Source organism: Diplodia seriata (assembly GCF_021436955.1).
Source record: "Diplodia seriata strain FDS-637 chromosome Unknown scaffold_6, whole genome shotgun sequence".
Classification (NCBI taxonomy): Eukaryota; Fungi; Ascomycota; class Dothideomycetes; order Botryosphaeriales; family Botryosphaeriaceae; genus Diplodia; species Diplodia seriata.
Genome location: NW_027117313.1, coordinates 324,568 through 352,509, shown reverse-complemented (window position 1 = coordinate 352,509; position 27,942 = coordinate 324,568). Strand labels below are relative to the sequence as shown.

At 58.0% G+C, this 27,942-nt stretch overlaps 7 protein-coding genes across 7 annotated transcripts; 2 read left to right on the top strand and 5 right to left on the bottom strand.

Moving 5' to 3' along the window:
• Positions 1-1,060: 1,060 nt before the first annotated feature.
• Positions 1,061-2,836, bottom strand: SLS55_006014 (uncharacterized protein; the record flags this gene model as incomplete). Its single annotated transcript, XM_066777452.1, has 3 exons — positions 1,061-1,741; positions 1,793-1,963; positions 2,318-2,836. 3 exons carry the CDS (start codon positions 2,834-2,836, stop codon positions 1,061-1,063), a joined length of 1,371 nt encoding a protein of 456 aa, XP_066631547.1.
• A 356-nt stretch (positions 2,837-3,192) lies between these two features.
• On the bottom strand, positions 3,193-4,098 carry SLS55_006013 (uncharacterized protein; the record flags this gene model as incomplete). The annotated part of the gene is made up of 1 exon (XM_066777451.1): positions 3,193-4,098. The coding sequence occupies one exon, from the start codon at positions 4,096-4,098 to the stop codon at positions 3,193-3,195; it is 906 nt and encodes a 301-aa protein (XP_066631546.1).
• A 326-nt stretch (positions 4,099-4,424) lies between these two features.
• Positions 4,425-4,997, bottom strand: SLS55_006012 (uncharacterized protein; the record flags this gene model as incomplete). Its single annotated transcript, XM_066777450.1, has 2 exons — positions 4,425-4,756; positions 4,862-4,997. 2 exons carry the CDS (start codon positions 4,995-4,997, stop codon positions 4,425-4,427), a joined length of 468 nt encoding a protein of 155 aa, XP_066631545.1.
• A 1,294-nt stretch (positions 4,998-6,291) lies between these two features.
• SLS55_006011 (uncharacterized protein) lies at positions 6,292-7,477 on the bottom strand (the record flags this gene model as incomplete). Its single annotated transcript, XM_066777449.1, has 2 exons — positions 6,292-7,135; positions 7,203-7,477. 2 exons carry the CDS (start codon positions 7,475-7,477, stop codon positions 6,292-6,294), a joined length of 1,119 nt encoding a protein of 372 aa, XP_066631544.1.
• A 10,572-nt stretch (positions 7,478-18,049) lies between these two features.
• Positions 18,050-19,381, bottom strand: SLS55_006010 (uncharacterized protein; the record flags this gene model as incomplete). Its single annotated transcript, XM_066777448.1, has 2 exons — positions 18,050-18,941; positions 18,999-19,381. 2 exons carry the CDS (start codon positions 19,379-19,381, stop codon positions 18,050-18,052), a joined length of 1,275 nt encoding a protein of 424 aa, XP_066631543.1.
• A 716-nt stretch (positions 19,382-20,097) lies between these two features.
• Positions 20,098-20,571, top strand: SLS55_006009 (uncharacterized protein; the record flags this gene model as incomplete). The annotated part of the gene is made up of 1 exon (XM_066777447.1): positions 20,098-20,571. One exon carries the CDS (start codon positions 20,098-20,100, stop codon positions 20,569-20,571), a length of 474 nt encoding a protein of 157 aa, XP_066631542.1.
• A 1,021-nt stretch (positions 20,572-21,592) lies between these two features.
• SLS55_006008 (uncharacterized protein) lies at positions 21,593-22,111 on the top strand (the record flags this gene model as incomplete). The annotated part of the gene is made up of 2 exons (XM_066777446.1): positions 21,593-21,689; positions 21,939-22,111. The coding sequence occupies 2 exons, from the start codon at positions 21,593-21,595 to the stop codon at positions 22,109-22,111; spliced, it is 270 nt and encodes an 89-aa protein (XP_066631541.1).
• Between the last annotated feature and the right edge of the window lie 5,831 nt (positions 22,112-27,942).

Below are 27,942 nucleotides of genomic sequence, written 5' to 3'. Positions count from 1 at the left end.
TCTGCGCTGCGGGCCATTGGCTTCGAGCGCGCGGGCGAGCGTGCGGGCGGGCGGGCGGGTACGACAACGGCCGGCGCTCTTGCGCCTGGATTGCGCTTCGATGAGCGAGGCAAACGGGCGGGCGGTCATGAGCGGCGGCGCGACGGGCGACGGCAGAAAATGCGGCGAGCGCCCGGCGTTGACTGACAGTCCATCAGCGCGGGGTTCGTCATCGCGGGGGAGCGCTGATTTGAGGGCCTGAGTTTAGGCACCCCCCTCCCCGCTGCAGAGCCCCGCAGCCGCGGAACCGGGGGCTTGATGATACATAAGCGTCGTTGAGCTTGCATGCGCTTCGGTGGGCGACCCCGCGGCCGCCGTGATCATCAGCGTCGTCGACGTTGCATGCGCTTCGGTGGGCGACCACGCGCCCGGCGGCGGCCGCGGCTAGGCAGCAGGATGGAATAATCTCCATCGCACCTGGTTAGCGCTCCGGTGGGCGACCATTTCGTCATGAGCGGTGGCGGGCGGGCGGGCGTAAATTTTGGCGAACGCGTCGACTGACAGTTGACAAGCGACTGCGACGGCGGGGGGTTTTGGCAGGGCAGTGCCCTCGGAGCCGCTATTTTTAGGGCCTAAATTAGGCCCTCTCTATTCGTGCTGACATCCCTGGGGCTGCCTGCTTCCTCCGGGCCAGCTGCCGGGCCGCTCCGGTGGCGCGAACGGCGACGCGGCTTGTTCGTCCAATTTGAGGATAGCTGAGGGGTGTTTCTTCCTTCTGATGGAGGGGAACTGATCCGCGCTGAATAGGCTGAGTAGCGGTGCTTTCAGCCGGGAGAGACGAATTAGGAAGAGGGCGCCGCGCTGCAGATCGCGCCAAATACACGGTATGCATCCCCGAGCCTCGCACGGCTTCGAGCCGCAGTAGATGAAAACATGACAAATTGACCCAGCGGGAGCGAAGCATCGTTCGTATGTACCAGCATGACAGCCGTTCTAAGAGCTGCCGCTCCATCCGCCGACGTCGAGCGCGGCGCTCCACCACCTCCACCGCCCCCATCCCGTCCGAACAACAACAACTCCTCTACGACCTCGGCACCATAATCCGATCCACATCCGGGCCCCACCCCCCATCCACGCCCTCAACAACCACCGCATTCGCGCTCCCCTCCTCCAACACCAAATCAACCACACTACTCCCCGGCGTCCCCTGCACCGTCGGCAAAAACGCCACCTCCACCCCCTCCCCCCCATTAACACTAACAGCCGCATACCGCGCCTTCGCATCCAAATTCTGATACTTAACCCGCACCGTCGTCGCCCCCGCCGCCTCCGCCACCACGCCCTCGAACGCGACCCTCCCCCCATCACCGCCCCCGACATACCCCGCGCCGTCCCCGCCACTGCACCCCTCACACGCCACAACCCTCGCGCCGCCGCTCAACGCCGCGTCTTCGGCTTCCGGCGCGCTCTCGGCCGGCCCGGCCGATGTGGTCCCGGCGGCGACGTCCGGCACCCAGTTGACGGCGTCGTCCATGGATGCGGTCTTCGCGGCGGTGTCGATGGCGAGCGGCAGCCACACGTATGTGCTGCGGAACAGGGCGGAGCTGACCCAGCGGTCGCCGAGGTAGATGTACGAGGTGGAGGCGGTGCCGGTGATGGGGAGGACGAAGGTGGTTTGGGAGGAATACGTGTTGGAGCCGGCGGTGGCGAAGGTGGTCCAGGAGGTCCAGGGGCCGGAGAGGGAGGGGGCGGTGGTGTAGTACTGGTGGGTGTTAGAGAGGGGGGGAGGGGGAGGCTGCGGCGAGACACGTACGTTGTCGTTGGGGTCCCAGCCCGAGAGCTGCGAGGCGAAGAGGTAGTAGGTCCCGTCGGCTTTGAGCATGGCGGGCGCTTCGTACTTTTCGTCGAAGCGGTAGACGGAGGAGTCGCCCGTGACGTTGAGGTAGTCGTCTGTCAGGGCGTTGATGCGGAGGCCGTTCTCGCGCTGTGGTGGGAGGGGTTAACGAATGGAACTGAAGCTTCTCATAACATCCTGACGTGAGGTGATTTCCATGATGAACATAACGGGAGTCTTAGCGTCTTCCTGTGAGACAGAATTGAACCGCCGGTCCACCTCCAAATGCATGAAAAAGAATACAAATATGAGAGATCAGGCGACCGGAAAAGTCATGATATCGGCAGAGCATTTGATCAACTTGCTGGCTCTGAGAGAAGGAAAGCAGACTTGTCCCTGCTCAGCGTGGAGACATGGTCAAGGAAAGGATTTGATCATCAAAAAGAAATCGTGTTCATCATGTCTACATAAAGAAAAGGTGCAAAAAGCAAAAGAAGAACTCACGTCTTCCGTCAGCAAATACGCCGCCCCATCATCGTCTTTGAACAAACCCATATCCCTGCTCTGGAAGCCCAACGGCTGAAAGCTGCCCTGGTACTCGTACTCGCCGCAAACGGTGTCGCCGGTGGCCACACCCGTTTTCGCTTCCTTGTAATCGGACGAGTCGATGTGCATCCACAGCACGTACTTGCCCGTCTGGTCGTTGTAGATGACCTTGGGACGCTCGAGCACGCGGCTGGGGCCGAGATCGCCCGAGGCCTCCTGCGAGAGCAGCGCGCCCTCGTACGCCCATTCGACGAGGTTGGTCGACGAGTAGCAGTTGACATTCAGGAAGGCGGTGCCGTTGGTCTTGTCCTCGCCGATAAGGTAGTACGTGTCTTCGACCTTGATTATACCGGCGCCGTGGGCTTGGATGTGCTCGCCCGTGTTGGTCGCCGTCCAAGTGGCGCCAGGGACGACCTGCAAGGACGCGAGGGCAGATGAGGAGAGTAGCGCGAGGCTCAGAAGGGAAGGGGAACGCATGATGAAGGCCGAATGGTGGGAATTAGGGCCAAGGAAACCGACAAAGGAAAACCGGATGGTGGAGGGCTGATGTATTTATGTGCGAGATCCGAGCCGATGGAACTGAAACGCAGTGGGGTGATCAGAATCGTGGGGCATTATGCTGGCTCCGGCCCAATGAGAGGGCTGGTGTCCTCCGGTGGGTTGTGAAAGAGGTCCGGGCGGCGGGCGGGACCCAGCGGGAGTGGCGCGAAACAAGGAACAAGATGTGGAAAGTTGCGGAGTCGCTGGATCGCAAGGGGAAGGTCGCTCGTGTTCGGCGGAAGGGCCTGGTTCGGATCCTTCTCCGCCGCTAAACTTTGTGTCAACCACAGCCCTCAATGACCGGGAGGGTCGAACTCGGCACCACGCCCCTGGGCCCTCATCTCGTTCCACCAGAGCCGCCAATGCGGGTCTTTGCGGTAACGCAGCTCGTCCGCGTACTCGCCCCACGGGTTGGCGCCCCTCGCAATCTTTGCCCAACAGTCAACCCAGACGATGCCGAAGGCCTCCGCATTCCGGGGTGTCCAGTTCAGCTCCACCGCGACGCCTTGGGAAACCATCTCGTCAGCCGCCTTGTTGAGCCGGCGCAGGGCGAACTCTGCTCCACGCCAAGCACGCTGGCGGTTCGGAAACGACGCCGCCGAGTCGTCGATGAAGGTCAGGGCATTGTCAGAGTCCGTGTACAGAGCGACTTCGGTGATGTTAGGGCCGGTGTCCGCGACCCATGGGTTGACGTGTTCTCCGATGCGATGGCCTCTCTCATCTGCGTTTGGGCTGATGCCCTTGTAGAACGGGAGCGCGACGTTGGCAATGCCCATCTTCACCGCTTCGAACTCACAGCGGTCGATCAACCACGTCCCACGAAGAAGACGGTCAGTCATGTCCTGCGTCTTCTCTTTCCAGTCCATCCGACCCGTTGTCCTGTTCTTCTCCTGCCAGCCGACCGCGATTCCGAGCTTGCAGTACCACACGACGTGTGTTCGCATAGTGTCAAAGTTGAACTCGTCCCTTGAGTACTCCGTCTTGGAGGCGTCCGTGAAGATGAGGAGGCGGCGCGGATTGCCTTCCTGGTCCTCCTGCTCGACCTGGGCGTATCGCCCCGCTTTGAACGCACCAAACGCGGGGCTGGTGTCGGGGAGGCCTTTGATCGACTCGGGGATGCGGGCGATGGTGCCTGGGAACTGGCCGTAGTTGATCCTGAGCCCGATCTGGGGCAGCCCCGGTAGCGTTTGCAACGCCATGGCTGGAGGTGTTGCGTCGATCGTTGTCGCGCCGCAACACCCCCAACCATGGCGCGCACAGTGGCCCCGGCCCGACTCTTTCCGCCGGCGGCATGCGCACGCCGATGCGCCGACGTGCGCGAGGAATCTGTTCGTCTCGTTGTCCCTTAGTCGGGGTTCTCTCAGCAGGCGGGGAGGCAGTTGTCCCCCAGCTGTCCGCCACCGCTCGACAGCGGAAGACAGATCCTTCCGACCTGCAAGGGCTGGGCGTATCTCTTGACCGCCAGGGGGAGATAATGAGCCCTGAAAGTATATCAGTGGGTTGCCATCTACAAGCAGGAAGAGGACTACTCACTGAGGAACTTGACCGCTTCGCAAAGCTCGAGGGAAGAAAGCGCTTCTTCGTTCAACGCCAGCTTTTGCTGGGGAATTGTTACAGCCATGGGGTTGCAAAGCGTCGGAAGCAGTACCAAGAGAGTAGCTTTCGTCTCTTGGGCACTTAGCCAGATCGGTGGAAAGGGTCGGAGTGGTGGCACGAGCAACACCTCTGGGATGGTAAGGTTGGCATGTAGCTTCGCACCAGCATCGTTGCTCTGGAAGACCTGACCGAAGCCGCTGTATATGACAGCCGAGTGTACAGTCTTGAAATTGCCGGAGGCCTTGTCGACGTAGGCATAATCTGCACGAGAGTCCCAGTCAGCAACGGCTCTGAGAGTTGAACCACCCGGTACCATTGCTCATGAGGCTATAGGTGGACGGGAAGGACGTGATATGGGGGTATTACCATCCACACAGTCCATTTGCGCAGCGAGACTGCAGCCGACAGTGTAGAGTCTCTTATTCTCATCAACCTCCTCGAGTTTGTCCGAAGCAAGGTCACTCGAGAGGATGACGATGCGGTGCACAGGATACTGCTTCATGGGCCAGAGAGATCGAGTGTGGAAAACGGGGCAGGTTGTCGTCTGGATGTTGTGATCGGCAGGCCGCGGGAAATCTTGCGGCCTTGACACTACGCAGCACGCAGAGGGCGACGGCAATGTCTGCAAGTGAGCTTTGTGAGATCCAATCCGACAATCGCCCGTCACCGGGGCAGTTGTTCCGAAACTTCCAAACCGCGGAGGGGTCCACCGACTGCGCAAGCCAGCAGATGGTGAGGTAGACTACCCAGTAACGTCAGCACATGGATCGATGGCTGGAGGAAGATGTGACTTACCCTCTGTCTGAAAGTCGAGGCTGGGGAGGATGGGTCGCAAATGACGCGGTCAAACTGGCCTCGAAGGCTTGCTTTTTTGCAGGTCCGCCGAGCGGGATCAGTGAAGGGCCAAGTCGCTCGCGTAAGTGAGGTTGTCAAGCAGAGCAGATGAGAGGCTTGGATACCAAGTGGCCTTCGCGCCATGGCGCAAACCTGGTCGGTGAGCTGAGATGCAGCGGGTGGGTCGACAGTAGATCTTCTCTTGCCCAAGACGATGTGCACTGCCACAGGAACCGCGCAGTAGATGAGCAGCGCTAGCGTCATAGAGCGCAGGCGATGCAGAAGCATGTTGGAAGAGGAGGTCGATAGGGTGGCGAGGAGGAAAAGTGTTGTGAGTGAGGCAGAAAGAGAGAGAGCTAGAGTGTGGCGGAAGCGCGCCCTGGGCGCACCCACCTCCGGCCGCCCGCCAAGTAAGCGAGCGGGCCGCTACACCGGGCTCTCAGCAGCAGGCCACACACTACGCTGCCCTGGATCTTGCGCTCGTGCCCCGTTTGTGACATCATCTCTCCGCGGCGCAGAAGCGGGCCGAAGACGTTCACAACCTGCCCTGGCCCCGGGAGCGACACGGAAACATTCACGCCTTTACACATTTCTGCATGTCCTAATTGCCTCAAAGAACTGGCTGATGCTGCTCGCATACCGCATACACTGGTAACTGAGTCTCTTCATCCATACGGCATCCTCGACAACACTTCATGGCACAAGAACGGGCAATGAGCCCGACAACGATGTCCGGGCGAAACATTGGACTGACCGGACCTGTCCAAGCCTACTAGCGAAATCCGGTTGGAGTTTTCATCTGAAAGCTCCGGGCAAGAGCAAAACCTAACCTGTGGCCTGCCAAAGCTATTCTGTCTCCCTGCCATGTGTGATAGTACGAAGCAAAGCATTGATGAAGAAGACCTCTCGTCCCGCAGCGTAGCCCAAAGAAAGGGACATTCGCCCCGAAGCATTCCTCTCCCTTACCACAGATCCGCATACAGATCCAGCGCGCCATGAATGTCCTCCCAGCGCTCCTCCTCCCACATCAAGAACTCGCGCGACTCCACATAATTCTCCCTATCCCTCGCCAGCTGCCAGATATGCGAGAGCCTCTCAAACGAGATCGTAATGCCATCATCCAGGAAATCACGCTCCCTCGTGCCCGCCGGCTCCGCCCTCGCACTGTCTTGGCACCTCGCCGAAAGCTGCTCAAACGACAAGAAGATGGCGCCGTCGCCCGCATCCGCGTTGCCGCCGGGGGCCGTGAAGCGGCGGTTCTGCACCAGGCATTCGGGCTCGTATTCCGTGCCGAACGGCCAGTAGCCGCCGACGGGGGGCGCCTGGTTGGGGAGCACCCGGCTGCGCCACAGGCTAAAGGTGCCGACGCGCTCGCGGGCTTCATCTTCGAGCCACAATGTGATGGATAGGAAGAGGCTGGGGCGGTCGTCGTGGCCGAGCAGGTAGTCGCGGGCGAAGGCGGCGTCGTCGATCTGCTTACTAGCGTCGTTGACTTCGATGATGAGCGGGTAGAAGGGGCGGCGCGGGTTGGTGTCGTAGTCGTGCATGATGATGCTGGGCGTGCGGACCGTGTACATCCGGTCGCCCTGCGCTGTCCAGTACGGAGCCACGCCAATGGCGGTTTGGCGTTGCGGGAAGTTGTCGTTTGGATCGTACTCGCCGATGCGGTCGACGTGAGCGGGCTGGCGGTGCTGTGACATGTGAAGTTGCTCGTCGATGGTGAGGGTGAGGTAGTATGAGAAGCGCTGTTGCGTCTCTGACGGGCAGTTGATGATCAGCGAGCGCGTTGAGATGTCGTAGCCGAGTCTGTTGAACGTGTCAGTTGCTGCTGGATGTGGTTCGTCGCCGCGGCACAGGCTGGGTGGTTACTCACGAGAAGATCTGGTCGGCGATCTTGACGAACACGGCCAGCTCTGACGACTTGGCGCGGTAGAGCGCCTTGCTGAGCTTGACCCACTCCTCCGGGGTCATAGACGTCTTGTCGTACGTCTTGGGGTCGTGCACCAGCTCGTTGTAGACGTCGAACAGGAAGAAGATTGCGGCTTCTTCGTTGTTGGACGGTTGGTGGGCAGACTGGGTGAAGAACCTCCTCACGAGGCTGTGGAAGGCCTCGGAGGGGTTTTGCGGGAGCGGGGGGGCAACAGGCATGGTGGCGGTTGTGGGTGTAAGGTTGACAAAGAAGAGGGTCAGTGGGTTGTTGGAGGTTGGGTTGAAGTTCAAGAAACAGAACCGGACCAGCGAGTCTCTCACTCAAGCCGCGCTCTCTCCCGCTGCACACTCTCTCAACACACTATTCGTCTCCTCTCACCTAGCCTGCCGCTGTCACGTAGAACCCTGGCCATTGTGCATTCCCAGCTTTCGACCATCTCCCCACAGAAATCCCCGCGGCGTGACCGACCCCAGGCGCCGGCTGCCCGTCATCTCTTCAAACAGCTCATTAGAAGACGCCACTGTGTGTCCCTGGGTAGTTGAACCATTTGACAGGATATTCCGTTCTGCGCTGATCTCGCTACACCCTCAGGCCACACTTTGCTTCTCAACTCTTGAATTTGCTGATAGGAGCGCTTTGCTTATAGGCAATTCCAACCTTATGGCTTCTCCTTGGAGGCCTTCTCTCCTCGACAACCATGGTGGGCTTTTACAGGAAAACCGCTAGCTGCAAGAGACAAAGGACCGACAGAAGCCTTTGGGTAGAGCGGAGCACTATCAGCCATAAGGACGTGCCATGCTCTCCTGTTTGCCTGTCCCAGAATCGGCTCGGCGCAGCGATACAGCGCCCAACACAGCCCCTGCTGCTACCTCTCAGCGAGACTGCCTCCGAAATCATTCGCACTCACACGGCGGTTGCCAATGAAGGCTGAAATGAGCTGCAAACAATCAATTGCTCCAGGAAGTTGAGTGACAACTGGAAGGACGCTTGCCCACCAGCGGCCGCCTCTGCTGGAGTTGGTACACAACATCTGCGGCTCGGCTCGTATACCGCACGGGAGGAGGATGGTATATGGGAATATATCCCTCTCTGAGCCAGAAAACGGAACTGAAGAGGGAGGACAGCGTCAGCATCGGGAAGCACAAAACAAGGGAATGCGTGATCACGTATTTGTGTTATAAGCGGGGACGCGAGCAAAATGATAGATTATCAAGGACTTCTGCCGTTGGGCAGCTCATCTTCTGTAACGAGGCATTTTCATATGCAGAACTCTGCCTTCGCGATGTGCTGCGTCGCACTTTGGAAGATCGAAGCGACAAGCGCTAGAGATGGTTGACATTCCGTTCTGGGAGCCAGTGGCTCAAGATCATGCTTTGAGCTGATACAGCGTGAAGGTGGCTGGAGCACACACCGCCAAGCGCACTTGATCCCACGACACCTAAGCCCTCTGATGCTTTCAGCAAGTGAGGGCCTAGCTCGAAACTGTCTGTGGGGGAAGATGGCAGGCGCGTATTGGAGACCCTGCAGCGGTGGCGAGCCAGATACGGACAGCGGCGCATGCATCGCGGCCTGGAGCCCGGGTGCTTGCCTGTAGAGCCGAGGCTGCATCTCGTGAGCTTGCCATTCGGGGTAGCTCCTTCTTCTCGCGCGCAGCCGGAGTCAGGCGGCGGCAGGCAGAGCGCAGCCGTGGTTGCCCAAGTCATCGCCTGACGCGCGGGCTGCGTTCCGCGACGCCCCCAAGGCCCGTGACAGGCAGGCGCTGCGCTCACTCCGCTGCTGCCAGGCTCCGATTCGCCACCTGGGCCCGCTGTTTGCGGCTCCCGTGCCACTGACGCCATCCGCTGCTGCCTTGCGCTCCTCGTCCAGCTCCTTATCTTCTCGCCTCGCCACTCATCTCAACCTTTCCCTCCATTCCACATCCGCCCGACCTCCAAGCCCAACAAACTCAGCTCCTCTTCCTCTCCCTCTTCATCATGGCGCAAAAGCCTCAAACGCCATCCGGCAAGCGCTGCTGGCTACCGACCAGGCTCTTGCGGTGGCCATATTCCTACCTCATCATTCTTACATCAGTCGTGAGTGACACCGCCGTCTTCCCTTGACTTCGCTCTTGCTGACCGTTACCTTGACCACAGGCGGCATCCTTACCTCAACATTACTACCACAGCATGGATCCCACAAACATTCTTCGTGAGTCCATCGCACCCTGCCGCCTTCCGAAGCGCAGTCGAGCTCACTTTGCATCAGCACCGGGCATCTTACCCACCCATGGGGGCGAGTCCTCCACCGAGCTGCGTCCATGCACTGCGCCATTGCTATCACCTGTAAGTCTGCCTTACCTCTCACATGAAAGCCTTGAGTTTGTGACACCAGCTAACACACACACGCTCTAGATTCTTCCTGGGTGCCCCGACCGCCGTCCGTATTCTTACAACAACATCTTTACCCCATCATCCTTCGGCATTCCTATCTTCATTCATGTCCGAGGATGCATATCCGAGGATGGCCTCATTGTATGTTCACAGGCCCTGAACCAGACCCGCTTGACTCATGGAACTCCCGCTGACATGACACACAGAAAAAGGAGGGTATCTCGAGAGCCACTACTGTGGCGGGCCTGGAGAGTATCCCGAGAGCCACTACTGTGGCGGGATCCTCTCTGGGCCCAAAGCTCCGCTCTTCGGGAGCTTTGAACAGCTCCTGGATCTGCTTCGAACACTAAGGGGGAGCGTGCTTACGAAGAAGTGCGCAATTATCCAAGGAGGACTTCGGGGCCCAGATGACTGACAGCTCCGTGGTCGCTCTAAAGGCCCTATTCAATAACATGGAGCAAGTTTTTGATTTCTGTGGGGGGTTGAGGTATGGGAAGTCCGGTACATAGGCTTGCACGGAATAAATCACTTGATCTGATCATCTACTTTGCCTTCCTTGAGTTGAGCTTTGAGTTATGTGCGGCCTCCGCTTGCCACGGTCATGAAAGCTGTCCGCCATCCATTGTGAATCCTCGCACCGCCCCCGAAATACGCTGACCTCGTATCATGTCCGCCGACAGTTCGTTCAAGTTCTCCGTCCGAGTCTCGAGTACGGCTGCGGTGCTCGAAGAAAGATGTCACGAAGATGAGCTCGTGAGGAAGCGCTGTTAACGCCGCTGGTGCTACCACCTTCGCTGTTGTTGCGACTGCCAGTGGCCTCGGTCTCATCACTGCTGTCAGCGTACTCGTACCCGTCCCAGCCCTCTCCACCATTGACTTCGTCGACAGCATCAATTAGACCGTCGCACGAAGCGCGCAATCGATCGTTGCAGAGCCTGGACATGTATGTATGTACTTACATGCTGCACAGGCCGTTATCCAGTGCCGGTCCATTTTGCACCCCGGCCAGATCCCCGCGTTCATCTCATCGGCCATCTCAGCCACCGGTACTGTGAAGGCGTTGATCAAATCCAGAGTCTCGCACTGGTTCTGCTCGGAGCGTTCCTCGCGCTGCGGGGCGGTCAAGCGGTCGGAAAGCATCGTGAATCACACGAGTCGGTCCCCGGGCGCAAAAGAGTGCATTTGCGCTGGAGCCGGGAGGCGTACATACTTACCGCGCTCGACGTGCCCAATCTCGAATCCGCGCGACATCGGGAGTCTGCGTGGGCATTTGAACGTCCGTTGGAGGCCCGGCCAGGGCCGGGCGGTGCGGCAGTAGTGGATGACGAACAGCGTCGACGCCCTCGAGTCCCTCATCGCCGACGCCGTCGCCCAGGGCGATGCTGCCGCGGTGTCATTGTGACCCCACGAAGAAAGCAGACATCACGCCTCAAGGGCAAGGGGACGCGCGCGGCGTGCTACATGGGGAAGCGTAGGTACACAGGCTCTCACGATAGGTATTTGCCCTCACAGTCCTCATCCCTCCCTCTCCCTCCACTCCCATTCAGGGCTATATATCCACGATGAAGACGCCCCGCGAGCGGCAGCGCCGAGCCAGAAACGCGCGCAGCCGCGAACGGTGGCTCCCGACTCGATCGTGCGCGGAGCAGCGGGGCGATGTACTATACGAAGCCGCATTGCCCCGCGGCCGGAGGCGGTGTCAGACCTCTACCGCGGGAGTCATCCCTCTGCGGTGCTTGGTTATCCCTCGCCCGCTCGCTGGTTGTCCCGGTCGGGTCCTCCCGGGCGGGGTGTCTGTCTGCGAACGAGCGCCTGGGAGTGTGCCCCATCTCCACCGCTTCGAAGCTTCGGAGCCCCCTGGCGTTGTACATCGCTGAGCCCCGGCCCCTCTGGGCAAGCGCGGTGGCGCTCTGGCTGGATTCGACTCGACTCGGCTCGATTACAAGGGTAGGCTTTGATCGCGGTTTTCGCGGGGGACGCTGCGCGCGATGTGGCGGCCGGATGCCGCCTGCCTGGTGTGGCGGCGGCGAATGTGAAGGATGCTCGCGTCTCTGAGGCCAGCGGGCTGGGCCGTCTGCCGGCTGTGATAGTGTTGGCGGAAGACATGCATGCGGGCAATTTGGCGGTGGGCGTGGGAGCCATAACGTCCATGGGAGAGCCGGAGCTACTCGGGTTGCGGCTTGCTGAAGGGTGGCATGCTGGCGGGCTGGATCTCGCGAAAGTTCAGCGGTTTTTGATTGTGGAAGAACAACGCTCCTGGCGGATCGTGGACTGGCGGAGGCAGTGTAAGGGGAGCGTGAGGCTAAGCGTTAGACTCAGGGTCAGACATCGAGCTACGCGTGCTGTAGAGTCAGACGTGGCGGCTGTTACGTGGTGGCTGGAGGGAGGTCAGGAAGGCATGGCAGCGGGCAAGGGGAGACTCAACACCAAGGGGAGAGATGGAGCAATGGCAAAGTCACGAAGGGTCATGGCACGAGTCAACGATTCAATGAGTGATTCTTTTCCATTCGATGTATCCACTTAGGCCCCAGTCCCTGGCAAGAAGAAACCTCTTCGCAGTGTCCTCCTCCACCAAATCGTCAACGGTCACGGCCTCGCCACCGAATCCATGGTGCTCGTCCCGCGTTCCATCTGCAGCTGCTTCTCCAGCCTCCTCGGTGTCGTCAGAGACCAGAAGAGGCCTCTTGGTACCTCCGCAAAGGTGTTCGTCGTTCCCCAGCCGTCCACTCACCCAACCGCCGAAACAAGCAGCAAACTTCGATCTTGTATGTTGTCCAGCGGCCCAGTCAGGTTTCCCCTTTCTCTCCGAGTGGTGGCATCGGAGCCCGGCCTGGCCGTGTCCGCTGGAGGTAGCGTCGGAGGACCCGGCCAGGCCGCCTGTGCACCCTGTGATGGTGATGGTGGTACGAAGCTCTGCCACGCGAAGGGGCGGCGTAACGGGGCCGCTGGCGGCGGCGGGAGGAGGAAAAGGCCGTTCGTGGTGGTGATGGTGATGATGTGGCCCTACGTTGGGGGCGTCAGCTTTTGCTCGCAGCAGAAACAGAGCGCTGAGGAAGATGTGGATGGGTACTTACTCGCAGGTATTTGTGGCTTGGACGGCCGCTGCCCAGGTCCCATGGTGGACATGTCGAGAGGAGTCCATGGTGGACATGTCGGGAGGAGTCCATGGTGGACATGTCCGGACGGACGGACCCAGGCAGCGGCCAGAGACTTGTGCTTTGAGCCTGAGGGCTCTCTGTGGGAGCCACTGTGGTCATATGGTCAGCATGCTTCGGCTTACAGGCGTGAGAGAGGATGAACGTACCCCGTAGGTGACGCCTCGTGGCGCCGGCTCTGGCGCCGCGGCTAGGCAAATGCCAGCCGCCCAGGTCCTTCGTTTCCTTTTGCGGACCGAGGCGGCAGGCGGAAAGAAGGCCCGGCCAGCACGGCGGGCGCTGCGCCCAAGGGCGGCCAGCGGGAGTCTGTGGGTCAGGTCAGCGGAGAGATCACATCGTGGAGCAAGATGAAGGTCGTACTTGTGAAAGAATTTGGGGTTCTTGGTTGTTTGGCTGATGGGTGGATGATGAGGAAGAAGAGGAAGAGGGAAGACGACGGCAGCTGAAATAGCCCGCCCATTGACGCCTAGCCGGTTGTGGAACCCCAACGGCAGGCGTGCCCAGCAGGTCCACGGCAGTCTTGCGCCAGGGACCTTCCGCTGAGGACCTTCCTTACCAACGCGCCAAGACAGACCTGCGTAGAGCAACGCCGTCCCTTGATGGCCTGTCCTTCCTCTTTTTCCGCGTCACTGCCAGCTGTACCCGCGCAGAATGGCAGACAGCGTTGCCTCTGCGTGCCTTCCTTGAAGCGCTGAGGGAGCCACAGAGAGTGCGCCGCTGCTGGAAATGCCCTCACTGCACGCATGTCTACTTCAGCAAGACGTGGCAGGTGCAGCTCTGACCTTGAATGTGTAATTGACCCGTCATGGCTCTTGGCTCGCAATGCCTCTGTCATCGCAGAGCGCGCTCGGAGTAGCAGGGAGCTCGTCTTCAACACATATTGTGACTATGTCCCCTTCCACATATCCACAAGCCGCGCTCACCCGCCCGAAACTGCCCCATCGTGCAGGCGCGGCCGCTGACACGCATCAGTGGTGCCAACACAGCAAGTGGCAGAACCACTGAGCCACACCGTCTGAGCCCGATCGTGGAATCCGCCAGTAGGAAGCGGAGTCTGATGTCCCAGCGCAGATGCGGCTTTCAAGATTGCGCACTCCTTTCCCGAAGATGGGGAACGCCCAGAGGCCAAAGGCATCTGTGCTCTGTCGGGGCGCTTAGTACGCATTGGCAAGCGCTGCATTGTTTTGTTCACGAAGAGATCATCTGGTAGAAGTAGAGAGCAACAATTCCCTTGGCTATCTGCTGTGCTTCGTAGCATGTGGACTCAGTATAAAGCAAGTTGCAGCCATTCCGACGCGCCCTCCCATAATTCCTGATATGTAAAATGCCATCCTGAGTCAAAGCCTGTGGTCGGCTGTGCTACCGTGAGATCCGTCTCGCAATTCCATCTGCCTGAAAGTTTCAGAAGCGGCTTGGCTTGTTCACCTGGTGAACCAGTGGAGAGTAGGCCAGATGCGGGCGCTCATAGGCGGGCCGTGGTCAGGCTCGTCGGGACCGGCGAAGGGAAGCTCGGGGCTCAGGAAGGGATCGTACTCCGGGAAGTCATCGTACTATACTTCTATTAGCTGTGTTTCCTAGCATGATAGTTTTGTCAGGCGAGACGAGTAGTGACGTGCAGTGAGCAGGTCCAGATTGGAGTAGAGTAGGCTTACGACGATCTCCCTACAGCAACGAGCCGAGCAAACGCGAGAGCCAAGTCCGTTCTTCGGGTGGTTGCGATGGAGCATGCCACAGGTGGGGAGAGGGTTGCGAATCATCTTCTGAGGCGGCTGCACCATGCAGCGGCATTGGAGACGCGTGGCGTAGAAGAAGTGGCGACTGAGAGGTGGAGCCATTGCGCCGGCGACAATTGGTGATCGAGAGAAAGGTAAATTTGATGGAGGGAGATTGAGCGGGGCAGATCTGGTCGAATTGAGTGGAGTTGTTGTTGAGTGCTCGAACGTGAGTCGGCGAGAGATTATATGGATGCTGCTGCGCGTGATGTCATCCTGGGTGATTGAGCAGGCGCGTGCTTTCGGCCTGGCTGCCTAACACCCAGCGCTGGCCAGTAGCCAGAATGGGCTGTCTCTGCTGAGCAGGTACTCCCGCAGCCGGGCACCTCTCCAAGCTCTTGCGCCCTCCTTGGCTCAGAATCCTACTCGCCCGCGCAATCTCCTCTCCCCATAACGCAGGCGCCTTTCTCACATTCAGCTCAGTGCTGTCATCCTTGTCCCGGTCCTACAAGCACCAATGGCTCAGCTTGCCCCACCGCGACATCTTCAGGAAAATCCGAAAGCAGACCAGATCAGACACCCTCGAGCAGCAACGCAAGGCTTTTGGCTCCTGGGGGCCTAGGATACTCGCTCGCAGTTGCCGTGCAGTTTTCGAAGAGAGGAAAAACCCATACAGCCCGGCAGCCAGCTACCACCCTCGTCCCAGCTTCCCAGCGGTGCATTGCCGCCGCAACTGGGCATCTCGATAGCGCGGCAGGTTCCCGGCCATGCGCACCTTCGCAGGCCAGACCCTCCATAATGCTTATTACTGGAGGCCGCGAACGCTCGCTGATTCCATCTCGTAGACCGCTTCTCCTGCTGTTGCTGTCTCTGCCACCGACTCGCCGCCCCGTACCACGATCGTGCTGGAAGAAGCCTACATTGCAACCAGGTCATCTTTCCTCGCAGTATCGTCCTGTTTTCTCGATCTTCAGCGGCGAGTACACAATACACCCTTTTGACATCACTGTCCCATTCGTATTTGTCGCCAGACTCCCAACTTGTTCATATTCAACCGGCCCGGTCGGCGGGAACAGCCACCAGCCCTTGGAATACTGGTTCGTGATTGCTCTACATCATCGGCTCATCGTCTGGGCAAGACTGGCCAGAGATACCACTGTGGATGAAGAGGCCACAGAGCTTACTTTTGTCGGTCTATCATCAGGAACATTTGACTTGACCCGGGTCTAAGAGAGTTTGGTAGCACCAGAAAGGGCATGATTGTGGACATGGGCCGGACGATGGCGATGACCGTCCTAATTCCAAAGGAGATGCAGAACAAGCTGCCGCTGTGATGATGCATACTGGCGTCTGGGGAATAGCGTGGCTGTCGATGATCAGGTGAGTACCTATGGCTCGATGCCCGATACTTGGGTGTTATCCATGGCCCGGAATATGCTGACGGAGTTTTGTGCGGGAACCAAGTTACAAGGCAGCTCATCCGACCCTTTTTGTCCAACGATACTATCTTGGACGCCCGAGCCACGTTCTTTGTCTCAGCACGGGCGTTCTAGCTTTCTTCATCACAGCTCGCAATAATTGATGAAGTATGTTGTTCGAGGACAACGACTTTGTCGGCTTTCGCGAATCAAAAAGGCGCACTCACACCCTCAATCCAGCGAACCGGCACATCTGTCTCGGCAATGGCTCATCGTACACAGCTCATTGATGTCTCGCCTCCTTTAAGCCCTGTCCTGTTCCTGAGAAAGAACAAATCAGCCAAGCGGTACTCAGGCCCTTTTGCCTTTCTTGTTCTTTTCGGCGCACTGCTGTTGCTGCTGCTGCTACGGTGTTGTTATCATCCTAAAGTCAGGTACAGCTTCCCGCATTTCCTCGAAGCATTCCGACAGCATGATAATTGCCTTCAACAGCGTCTTTTTATTGTACAACTATTATCCTTCCGAAACGCTTTCTCCTTTCTCTTCGTCGTGGCTAGACTTCAGAACTCAACACAGTGCTTGCGGACATTCCACACCGTTTCTGCCGCAACCATTTCCATAGGCGTCGGCAAGCTAGTACAAAACCTTGCGGACATGAGATATCTGGATGGTTCCAGCTGTCTCCGAAGTAGCTGGAGAGGTTGAAAGCCAGCTCACTGAGCGGCGGAGCACAGTGCGGCAGTAGTGTACCATTCATGACCCTCGTCGGCTTCACAACACTGACGGCTATCCATCGCAGTTGCAAGGCTCGCATGATCAGCTCCAGATAGCGACTAGGAAGATTGAACTCACATTGCCTGAATAGTCTCCTGAGATGTCCAGGGCAAGAGGATCATAGAGTTCCCCTCCCTTCACGTGTCGCCGCGTATGGTTGCCCAACCTCCCCTCAGCGAATGACTCCTCTCTACATGAATTCAGGCTCTGTGATGGTATGCGATGGAGAGCCACTGTATTGAGGCCGATCCGCGATTCTGACAGCTCTTCGCTCGTTGCAATAGAGTCCGGATCAGAAACTTCGGGCCATCTGCTGAGGTCAGTAACCTTTCGAGAACATCCAGCAATGGCAAAAGGAGGACCCGCGTAGGAGGTGATAACCTCAAACGCCAGCTCATTTCTTGAATATGCTCTTGTCTAATCGTCTCTGTTATCATAGGTCTCCCAGAACCTACCCTGATGTTAACCAACGGCCTTTCGAGGCCTATCTGGCCGCTCCTTACTCTTCAGCCAGTTGTTCATGGAGCTTTCCACGGCAGCCACTCCTAGAGGATTCACGGAGGCACGACACATGACAGTAGCAACAACGTCAGCTGCACCACCCAAGTTTCCATCCGCTTCGCCCCAGGGCCCGTTCGCCCACCACACCATCACGCGGTTCCGCCTCCCGTTCCGGGCCCTCTGGGCGGAGCCTGTTGGCCCAGGATACAGTGTCCTCGGTATTCTACTATCTCCGGGCGACGCAAAGTTCCTTTTTCGTTGGGTTGCTGGCTATCTGCTGGTGCTTGAGGAAGAAGTGTTGGGTTCCTGCGCGCTGGTGGTGTCGGGGTCGTGGGAAGTGTGGTGCGCGCGGCCGATCGAGCGGGCTGTGGGGCGCTGGTGCACGGGGCCGCGTTGTAAAGAAAGAGGGAAGCTATGGGTGTCGCAGAGGCTGGACTGGCGTCGTTGCGTTTCGCGGTCGTGAGATGAGGACGTTCGGCGGTGGTTGGGGTTGCGCGGTGCCGTAGACACGACGCTTGCTCGGCAGAATCATCGCGGATCTCGAAGGTAGAGAAGCAGCTCAGCCTATTTACGTGGGCAGTAGAATACCATGTCCGTATGCGTATGGGATGGCATGATCCATCCATTCATGTTTGGACGGCTGCTTCTGGTTCTACCCATGTAAGTGGGCTCACATTATGCGCAGTGCCAAGTGTCGCGCGTCACAGCATGTGTCGTTGGATGGCTCAAGTGTGTTAAGATTTCGCTATCCTATCTCAAGAGCCGTTGTAGCATGTATGCCTCCATCATAACCGTAACCAAGCAACCTCGCGCGGCGGCGGTAGCTGTTATCCCAAGTCGTAGATCAGCCGTTCGGCCAAACTAGCGGAGAACCGCGGGGTGCCACTTCCAGTGCACGTGCCTCATGTCATACTTGTGCTTGCGGCCCTCAATCACGGCTGTACCCGCCATGGCGCCCTTGACGAACCTGAAGTAGTCCTTGGGTAGGCTTTTATGGATAAAGTTGACAGGCATATCCACGGCCTCCAGTGTCGGGTGTCCGCAGTAGAGCAGATCTTCTGCCAACTCCATGCGTGCCAGGGGCATCAGTTCGGGCTCAGTAACAATCGGGTAGTGTCCGTTGAAGGCCTTTCGTCCATCGGCAAGAGTCCGCTTGTACTGGCTGACACTGTCAAGAGTGATGGTACGAAGATGCGGGAAGCCGAAGATCAGCCACCATAGGTCCCTGGAAGACAGTGGATGATGGTCAGGAAAGACCAAATCATGCCCAAAGTGGACGTGCTCGAGATGAGGGAGGCTTGCGTGAAACTTGGAGAGCCGGAGGGGGAAGGTGTTCTCGCCGGTTTGCAGAGAGCGGAGCTTCGTGAGGGCGGACGCGTAGCGAAAGAAGGCTTCCTCACACTCGGCCCTATACATCTCCATGCCTTGATCGTCCATGGTGGCCCAATCAGCCATGTCAAAGCGTTGGGTTTCGCTGATAGACAGAGTCGTGGTGTTGGGGCAGATGTGCATAAGATACTCTGCACCCATGCACACGCCGAGTTCTTCAACGTGCTCCAGCCGCTGTGGGCGACAGTAGAGGGCGTAGCTGCTCATATCTTCCAGCAATCGGATCGGAATGTTGTTGACGCAGAGGCGTTTGAGGGTACGCGGGGTCTGCAGGAGATCGAGGAGTGCCAGTGGAAATAGCTTAGGCTGAGGTAATTCGCTAAGCTGAGGCAGCAACAAGTGTTCGCCGCGCAGCGACAGTGCCCTATGCAAATCGTAAGCTCGTCTTCACATGTAGCAACTCTGAGCTGTTCCCACATACCTGGCATGGCAAATGACGTGCCTGGGCCAACGGATCGTCTTTTCAAAGCGATCGCGACCTACATGGAGCTGGATGACTCCCAAGCCGCGTTCGAAGTTGGACTGGTAGTGAGGCTTCAGATTCAAGCACACGTGGCGGAACACGACGGACGCTGTCTTTTGACGTATCTCTTTGTTGACCATTGAGAAGGCCTGGAGAGGTCCGGGGTTGGTCTTCGTGGCAAGATCGTCAGAGCCGGCGGTTCGCGCTCTCTTGAGCTTCAAGTCGAGAGCGGCGACGGCCTCGGCGACATGCACTAGGCAGTCTTCGTTGAGCCTCAGCAGAGGAGGTTTGTCGGCTTCCGTGACGCGCCGCGAGTGAGCCGATGGCGTGGCAGCCTCCATGGTGGGCTATGACTGAGCCGACGTCGGGCTTGGTGGAAGATCTGGAGGCGGGGTGGGGCGGGGAGGAGAGGGAGGTCGGGCAATGGCGAAAGCGGTCTTGAGCGCCCGCCGCAATCTGACCACTACGTCACCGCATCTGTTACCGATCCATCAGCATTCACACACAGCTTCGCCGCCGAGAGCAGCCCGCAATTAGCGCCGAGGCACTGGGTTCTGTCAGCCTCGCCCTCCATGGCGGCTCCTTCGTCGGCTCTCAGTGAAAAGAGGCCGCCTCGTAGTCCAGGTGCGAGAGCTTTAATGCCGTCCTTGGTACAGACAGCAGGTCACATATAGTCGAAACTGCCCACTTGTAGCTGCTTGGAGACACGGCACTCCAGCTATCGCGTGTGTGTGTCAAGCTGGAGCGGCCCCCGACCAGTGGCACGAAGTAGCTGCAGCGGCTCTGGTGCTAAGTGAGGGAGGCCGAACACGGTTTGCCGTTCGCCCACACGCGCATAAGTGCGCCCATGGATTTTCCGGCCAACAGTGCTGGCTGCTGTGAATGTAGCCCTGCAGTGGAGTGTGGGGGCCACCGGGGTTGCACCTTCTCGGTTCAGTGACAGCTGGCGGCCGCGGTCAAAATCAACTCGGGCGTGGCATCGGCCTCTCTTCTTCTTCCTCTTCTTCACCCTCCACACTACACCGTATCCACCCCAGAACAACTCCCCGCCGACTCAATGCCTTCAATTCGGCTGCGCGTCGATAACACGTATCGTCGACTGTATGAGCACCGCAGTCGCCAGGCTCACCAGCCCCCGCCTAACATCACCACTGTCCTGCCAACCGAGATTCTGCAGGAATCCTACACCCCGCGAGCCTCGCTAATCCAGCCTACCGACTACGCTCCACCTGAGTTTCCCGTCATCGAACAGATGCCCTTCAAGCCAAACTACAGGGCGGTCATGGCCTGGGGCCTCACCGACACTACCCTCGTCATGCTGGTCTTCGCCATCGGCATTTTCCTGGGTGCCTTCATCCCGCCTCATCGTCACGACATCGACGAGGATGACGACGACGTTCCGCCCCGCTGGGACGAGGAGCTCACCCCCGAGGTCGCTGCTGCGATTGAGCGCAATGCTGCTCATGAGCGCGATGCTCGCAACCAGCGCCTCGCCGAGGAAGGATACGAAACTGACCGCGAGGACAATTGAACAACGCGTTGCATGGAGAATCAGCTTTGCCCTCTCTGCTTGTGCCAAGCCTGACAACCTTGAACGGTACGTGACCCATCCATCCATCCAGAACGTCGCTGACAGTCCTCTTTCAAGGAGGTCACTTTACTCTTGAGGGGCACGCTGCTTTCTATCCCATATGGACATACTTGAGTACTTGGGGCTTGAACGCGCATGCCGTGAGTAGGAATCGTCATCCTTCAGTCCCCTCTGAACTCAGCTTACCATTCCAAAGTTTGCAACGCTTACCCAAGCTCGGTCCTTGCTCACCACCTGACGCAATTCCCCTGTGCACGTAATAATCGGAGCTTTCTGCTGCCACTCAAAAGTTTCTTCTCTCGCCTTTTACACCCGACCCCTCGAAAGTGCAAGGGTCGGATATTGCATGATCATAACAATGGTGTGGCTGGTTGTTATGGAAAAAAAGCTTTCTTTGAGTTATGGGGATAAATTGTACCCGACGGTAATCAGTCTACAGAAATACAAGATGTCTTGCTGGGCTCTGTCTGTGTTTCATTACGTGATACCGAAAGCAACCAACGAGGCAGCCAACTAACGCAAGGGCGTGGATCAAGGTGCCTCTAAAAGTCTCCAACGATATGAGCCCTTTCAAGCTGTGTGTTCACCACTTCCTTTTGCTTTTGGGACAACGAGATCTCTACCAGCCTGCCTAGCGACTTCCATTGGGTGGTGCAAACATGGCTGGAGGTTTACCCGCGAAGAACCACGCTCACAAGGGCTACCCCACCTATCGTGGTTGAGAGCTTGTTGCTAACTGTGGACAAGACTCCTACCGCTTCCACCCCTTACGATTTCAATCGGTTCTTGAAAGCCGCGCATACCAAACACATGAGCTTTCGCAAGATGGAATTCAGACTGCCGGCGCGAGTAGCGGAAGGGGAAGGAAGCCGTATCTCGACAAAAATGCTTCATGTGCTGATGGACTATTAACCGCAACCTGAGGACTGCTGCCTCCAGAAGGAACACCTGGAACATCTTCATGGTCCCAGAGATACGCTCTGACAAGGACGTCTTCCACTTGTCGTATTATGGATGTCGTAGCCACCAGGACGGTTCTGACAATGGGCTCATTGAACGTAAGACCGTTTCGTCGCGGAATGCGCCCATGTAGCGACCAAGTGTTACCCATCGCACCATGCAGAGATGCGGATATCGCGGAGTGCAAGGGAGTCCTGGTACGGATTATAAACGAGGGCTTATCAGGTTGTACATCCTACGTGCATCACGTCGCCGTCTCCGCCGCCTCGCAGATCGTCACTGACCTCCCGAATGCCACCCTACTCGACCAATTAACCGCCGAAGAGGCCGAAAATGTGCCCGCTGAGAGCGCCGCTTCTCCGACGAGGCCCTGGCCCTGCTTGATGGCTTCCTCGACTCGTTCCTCTTCTCTATCCTGGCCACCGCCCGCTCGCGCTCGCTGACGACAATTCGCCCGGCCGTCCAGGAGGTCCTGAAGCCGAGGCTGGCGCGCGAGGCCATGAAGGCTGCAGACGAGTAGGCAGGCGGCGGGTGGAAGGCGGCGGACGGGACGTAGACGGCGGCCACGGTGCTTATGGAACCAGTGGTGGAGTGGCGATCGCTGCTGATGCTCGGGGCGCGACTCGAGCGCGGCGAGTTCGGATCGCCATCTTCCTGCTGTCGGGGCAGGCAATGCATTCTGCGAGCGTGGAGGAATAACAGCCTCCTGTCTTGCCTCGCGACCTTCACCTGGCACGGTCACCGATAGCCCTGAGGCACAGCAAGACCAAGCTCACCCAACACCAGCCTTCTCACTGAGTCCGAAACTAGCGGGCTGAGCCCAACTACAGCAGCACGCAGAGTGCCCTGCCCACGCCAACCCCAGCGGAGAAAGCCTCCAGATCCGCCATCTCACCCGCGATGTCCCCACACCTGTGCCCTCCCCCACCCCTAACCCCCACGCGGCAGCTGCCTGGCCCTCGGCACGTGCTTCCTCCCAGCGTGTTGCCATGCCAGAAGCGTTGCCATGCCAATCTACGCACGGAGCCCGCAGCACGAGGACACCCCTCCAGGCCCCCTCCTCGGCCGCACATAAAAGCCCCTCCCTTCTACTCCCAACCTCTTCTTCTTTTTTTCCCTCATAGCCCTCCTTAACCAGCCAGCTCTTCCATAGCTGGTTTGTGTTTTGGGGAGCTCTACTAAATTAACCGGACCTGGGCTTTGCTCCTTGGCCCCCCTTCACTAAGCCTTGAGAGTATGTGTAACTACAACAGTTACTACACTTGTCGTCCGAACAAACCTTCTTTTTTCTCTCTCTCTTTTTTTTTTGTTAATCTAAGCTAGCTTGCGATTGAAATAAAAAAAATCTTGCGCTCGCCTCTGACTCCTCCCGTGCTCTGCCTCTTTGCCTTGTCGTCGTGACCCGCTCTGAGCAGAAGTGATCCTGCCCTTGGTCTGCCTGCCCTGTCTCCAGCTCGCATCGCGGCGCCCAGCGCTGAGAGCTCCTTGCCCGGCTGCTCCGCGCGTTTCGCGATCGCGACCGCGAGCGCGGTGTTGAGCCCTGGCCCGCCCCGCCCCGCCGGGCAGTCCGCCACGGCGGCTGCTGGCCGCCAGTGCCTCCGCGCTCCGCATGCGTCCCCGAGGTGTGCCACTCCCATCGCTGCGAAGCTCTCTGCATTATCTACATCCCGGTGCCCGGTGCTGGCGGCACGGCGGCAGATGCGCGTGGTGATCATGTGTTGTTGTCGTTGTGCTGTGCGCCCGCCCGTCGCGGCGGCTGCTGAGACGGCTGTGCGGCCGCGCCTGTGGTGAGCGCCCGCGACGCCGCTCTGTCTTGCCGGCGAGCCACTGGGCAGCGCGCTGTGGGGTATGTGATATGGAGACGGAGATTCTGTACCGGGCGCGAATCTGCTGGGCGGCTGGCGCTGGGGGACGCCATAGACGACGACGACGCGGCTTTGAGGCTGCGTCTTCGCCCGCCCGCGCGCGCCGGGGCGGACAGCGAGTTCAGGACGCGGGCGGGCATTACCTACGATTTTCTGGAAGCTGGCATGGCTCTCCGCATGGCGGTCTCTCTGTTCGCGTTGTTTCCGCACAACGTGATTCTACTCGTGCGCACCGTGAGCGAGGACGGCTTGGTGTGGAAGATTTCACATTTCACATTTCGATGGTACTGGCAACGCGAATGGCGGACCTGTGGCCGTTGGAGAAGCATGACACCGAGGCCCCATGGGAGGAGCACAGTAATTTCGTAACAGGAGGTGTCGTCTCCAAAACTGTCATCGTTCGCTAGCAAGTGAACGCGCAGACAGTCTTTCGACGGCCTGAAGACAGATTTCCGCAGCACAGGCGCTTTGTATCCTTGTCTGATGTTAAATTTCGGGGCCATCCATGGTGTACAGAGATAGTGAGTACATTCAAGTTATATCTATTGCCTCGTTGCGGGTACTGCAAATTGGGCTGCCCCTCCACATCTGTCTGCGCAGCCCAACTGGAACACTTGCGCGCCACCGCCCTGAGCCCGGCTACTCGCACCTGAAATGTATCCGAAGCTCTTTGAAGCTCACAGGGGACTCTGCGGAAGGCGCTAGTGGCGATCGTAGCGGATACGTGGTGGATATGATCTCGTTCGCATTGTGCGTGCTGGTAGATCTGGCGAGAGTCAGTGTTGGACAGGCACGTTGGGTATTGATGGAGACCTGTGGCACCTCGCAGCGCTTTGGCAGATAAACCCCTGGTAGGTGCCCTCCGGATCAAGGCTCCGGAGGCTGCTGGCTGTTCCTTGCCGTTTGTTGCTACTTTGCTGCTTGAGGCGTCAAGAAAGCTTCGACATGGCTTCCACGTATGGCATGCAAAGCAGTCCAGCTGTGTTAGTGATAGACATGAGCCAGTGACACTTGAGTGCTATGTGGTCATTGAATATGCGTTGCATGCGACAACTGAGACGCTGCCTTGCTGCTTGGACATGAGTTTGCAATGCAGCGGCCGACACTTACTCTGGGGCGCGTAGCAACATTCTGCATGGCCTGCGCGTGCCTAAGCGCTGTTCGGTCAGAAGTCTGGTATCAGAGCCATGGCGCTGGATCCGTGGTGTCTTATCAGGGCTGTCAGCTCTGGAGAGCCATGCTCGGTCAGGAGGGAGATCCGTGGTATTGCACTGCTGTTTGCCGGTGCAGCCATGACAGAGCCGCCTGGTTGGACGAGGGTCCCTAAGCGACAGCGGCTGGGGCAACGGTGGCCCAGGACCCTGTGAGTTTTTCCGTAGCGCTGTAAGGCGGCGGGGCTTGGCGGCGGCGTTGGCCTTGTTTTGCTTCTGCCCACGCTCGCCCTCCTCCTCTCCTCCACTCCATCTTCTCGTTCCGCCACGGCAAACCGACTCCTCTCGCTCCGCAACTGCGCACTCTTGACGAGCTTGAAGGGCTGCTCGCTGCTTCCTCCACGTTCTCATTTGAAGCGTCCACAATCTGAGAACCTCCTGCGATGGCCCGCGTCGGGCGGCAGACGCGTCCGCGCCGCACGTTGACTCCGCGCTCAGCCGCGCCCACCCTGCGGTAAAGAGTCTGCTTTGGTGACCTTCTCTGTCTTAGTATGATCCTTCCTTTCCTTTCTTTGCCTTCAGCCGCCTTCAACCGCGTGATTTGCCTGCTTCGTCCCCCGACAATCTCACCCTCCTCACTCTGTAACACCATCACTGACCTTACCCTCTGCAGTGCGACACGCAGAAGGCCCGCCAAACTGGCAGATCTTTGCAATTCCCACTCAGACTGATGGAAGCGCATTCTTTTGTGCAGCTGCGCGGGTCCTCACCATTACAGTTACGCCCGACGCGCACCGCGTCCGACAGGATAGCGCCCTCCTCGAGCGACTCTCAGATATTGCTGCATTGCCCTCAGCACAAAGCCTTGTCACCACGCTCGCCTTCATCATGCACCCTCTCTGCACCAAGTCAGATCTTGGGTGTGGTTGAGAGCATCTGATGCGACGAGCTCTTCCGCAAGTTTAGCGTCGAGTAATTCCCTTCCCGTCCTTCACCTCCTCCCTGCTCCATGTCACCCTTCACCAACATTCATGGATCCTTTCGTTTTTGCTCATACGTACTATCGGTGACTGACCATGGGACAGTATCTTCTTGTACGTCGAACCCGAAATTCCTCTTTCGCCTACGAGCCGCCCTCACTTCCGCGACACTCGACGTGCTTGCACAACAAACTTTTGCCTCTCTGAACATCCCCCCGGCGATCGTCAAGAAATCGCTGGTTACCTTCCACACCAGAGATGTCCACGATCGCCGTATATTGACACCAACCTGTGCGAAACCGACCAGGGCTTCCTGTCAGACAGAAATGTCGGGGGCTGTCATTGTGACGTGGGCCTTGGTCGTGCCTAGACTCTGGTGTGAGGATTCCGGACGTGCAGTGCTGTAATATGGTCCAGGTCCTTGCACTCGAGCTGGGCACAACTGACGGGTTGGGACATCTTTTTGAATGTCTCTTCGGCGGCACAGCTCCCTCGGTTCTTTTTGACACCCTCAGGAAAAGAACCACAGCTGTCCGCCGTAGATTCTTCACTCTCCGCTTCTTCACCGTCTCTCCTGCCCCTTCTGTACAAGCGACTGCCGACTAACACCTGACAGATACTCGGAGTTTCATACTCCTCCCACCGGTAAACCAACGGTTCCTCAACGTCCCCATGTTGCCGATCCGAAATCACTTGCCGAAGATCAACACCGCTGCGCATACCAACTGGCACTCCTCGTCAGACAGAAATGTCGGGGGCTGCTCTTGGAGCATGGGTTTCAGTTGAGCTTAGCAGGCCATGAGATTTTCCGGACGCCTTGTGTCGTCGACGTGGCACAATGACTCTCTTAAGGTACCAGTGGGGATGTGGGCTCCTAAGCAGGCGACAGACTTCTCATGGCAATGGCTCTGCATCAAGCGCAGTCGAACATTCTCTTTTTGTCTATTCCCTTCTTGATTTCTTGTTTCCCCTTTCTTTTTCGCCATCCATTTCTTCACTGTTTTTCTTACTCTTCTACCTTCCCCCATACCTCGTTTCCCTCGATCATATTTCAACCGGCACGATCAAGTGGTCTTCGACGCTTTCCACACGTCCCAGATCCGATCAAGCTGCCGAAAAACATACACCACCGCACCGCTCTCCCGACAGAAGCTTCCCGTCAGACAGAAATGTCGGGGATGCCGAGTGGATAGACCACACGCAGCTCGGCATGTTCAATGGGCTTTTTGTCGGGCTCAGCTAAACTGTTTGACGTTCTTGCAGCTAGAAGTTCATCTCTAGACTTCTGACCTCGGTTTCGGGTAAGCCGTATCCTAATAAAAAGACTGGGGAGAAGTTGGAGAGTACTTTGATGAACCACTCATCGGAACACGAGGGGGATTGGGAAGGAGGGCGCGTGGGAACTGGGGGCGTGACAGCGCAGTCGTCATCAGTGGCGAGCAATCCCATATGCGGTGGGACATTTTTTTCCGTTTACACCTTCGTTTCCTTTTCAGTTTCTTTTCTGTTTTACCTTTGAGGCTGGCCTCCAGTCTTGTCTTTAATAATCATACTTCTATTCTCTCCCTTTGAACTCCCAGGCTTGTTCTCCCATATCGTGACACTATTTCCGAACGTGATAGCAGACTCTCCCCCGAACCTCCTCCACGCCACATACGTATGGCCGCTCATTCGCCGCCCCGTTCTAACGCTTCCGGTCCGGGAAACCAAGCACCAGCGGAACTACCGTCGTCCACAGCCTTGCGGCATACGAACAACACTAGAGCGGCGTCAACAATGGCGTTGATGCCGCTCCACCTTGACGCAGATGTCGGATAGGGCAATCCTGGCAGAACAACACATCTCAACAACTTCGCGGCTGGAAGCAGAACGCTGAGATTCGTGGCTGGCGATATTCGGGCTGTGGTCACTTTGTATAATGGAGGGGTGCAAGGGTAAGGGTTTCTCCCAGACTTGACTGGATGATACGGGTTTCGCGTTGTGTGGAATTGGGGAGATGTTCATTTTATGTGCACAATTTGATGGAGCTGTTCGTGTTCGGCAGCGTTGGCGTTCTGTGGTCTGTCGGGGCACGTCGGGACGGCGGATCATGGGGAGCTGTTCTAGAGGAGGCGAGTGTTAAGGTCTGAGTGTTCGAATGTTGCAGGCTGTTGCTCCTCCGCGTTAAGATGTTTGAGGGCGTTGTGTACGTAAATCCTCACGAGAAGAGTCTGTGAGACGACGGTAGGCGTACGTTAAGAGAACTAACAGAATGGCCAGCCTCTATAGGCGTGGTTGCATTGTTTGTGGAATACTACCGCGGGAACGGAGGATATTCGCAATCGAAGGTATGTGTGTGGGTTGCTTTTGAACACG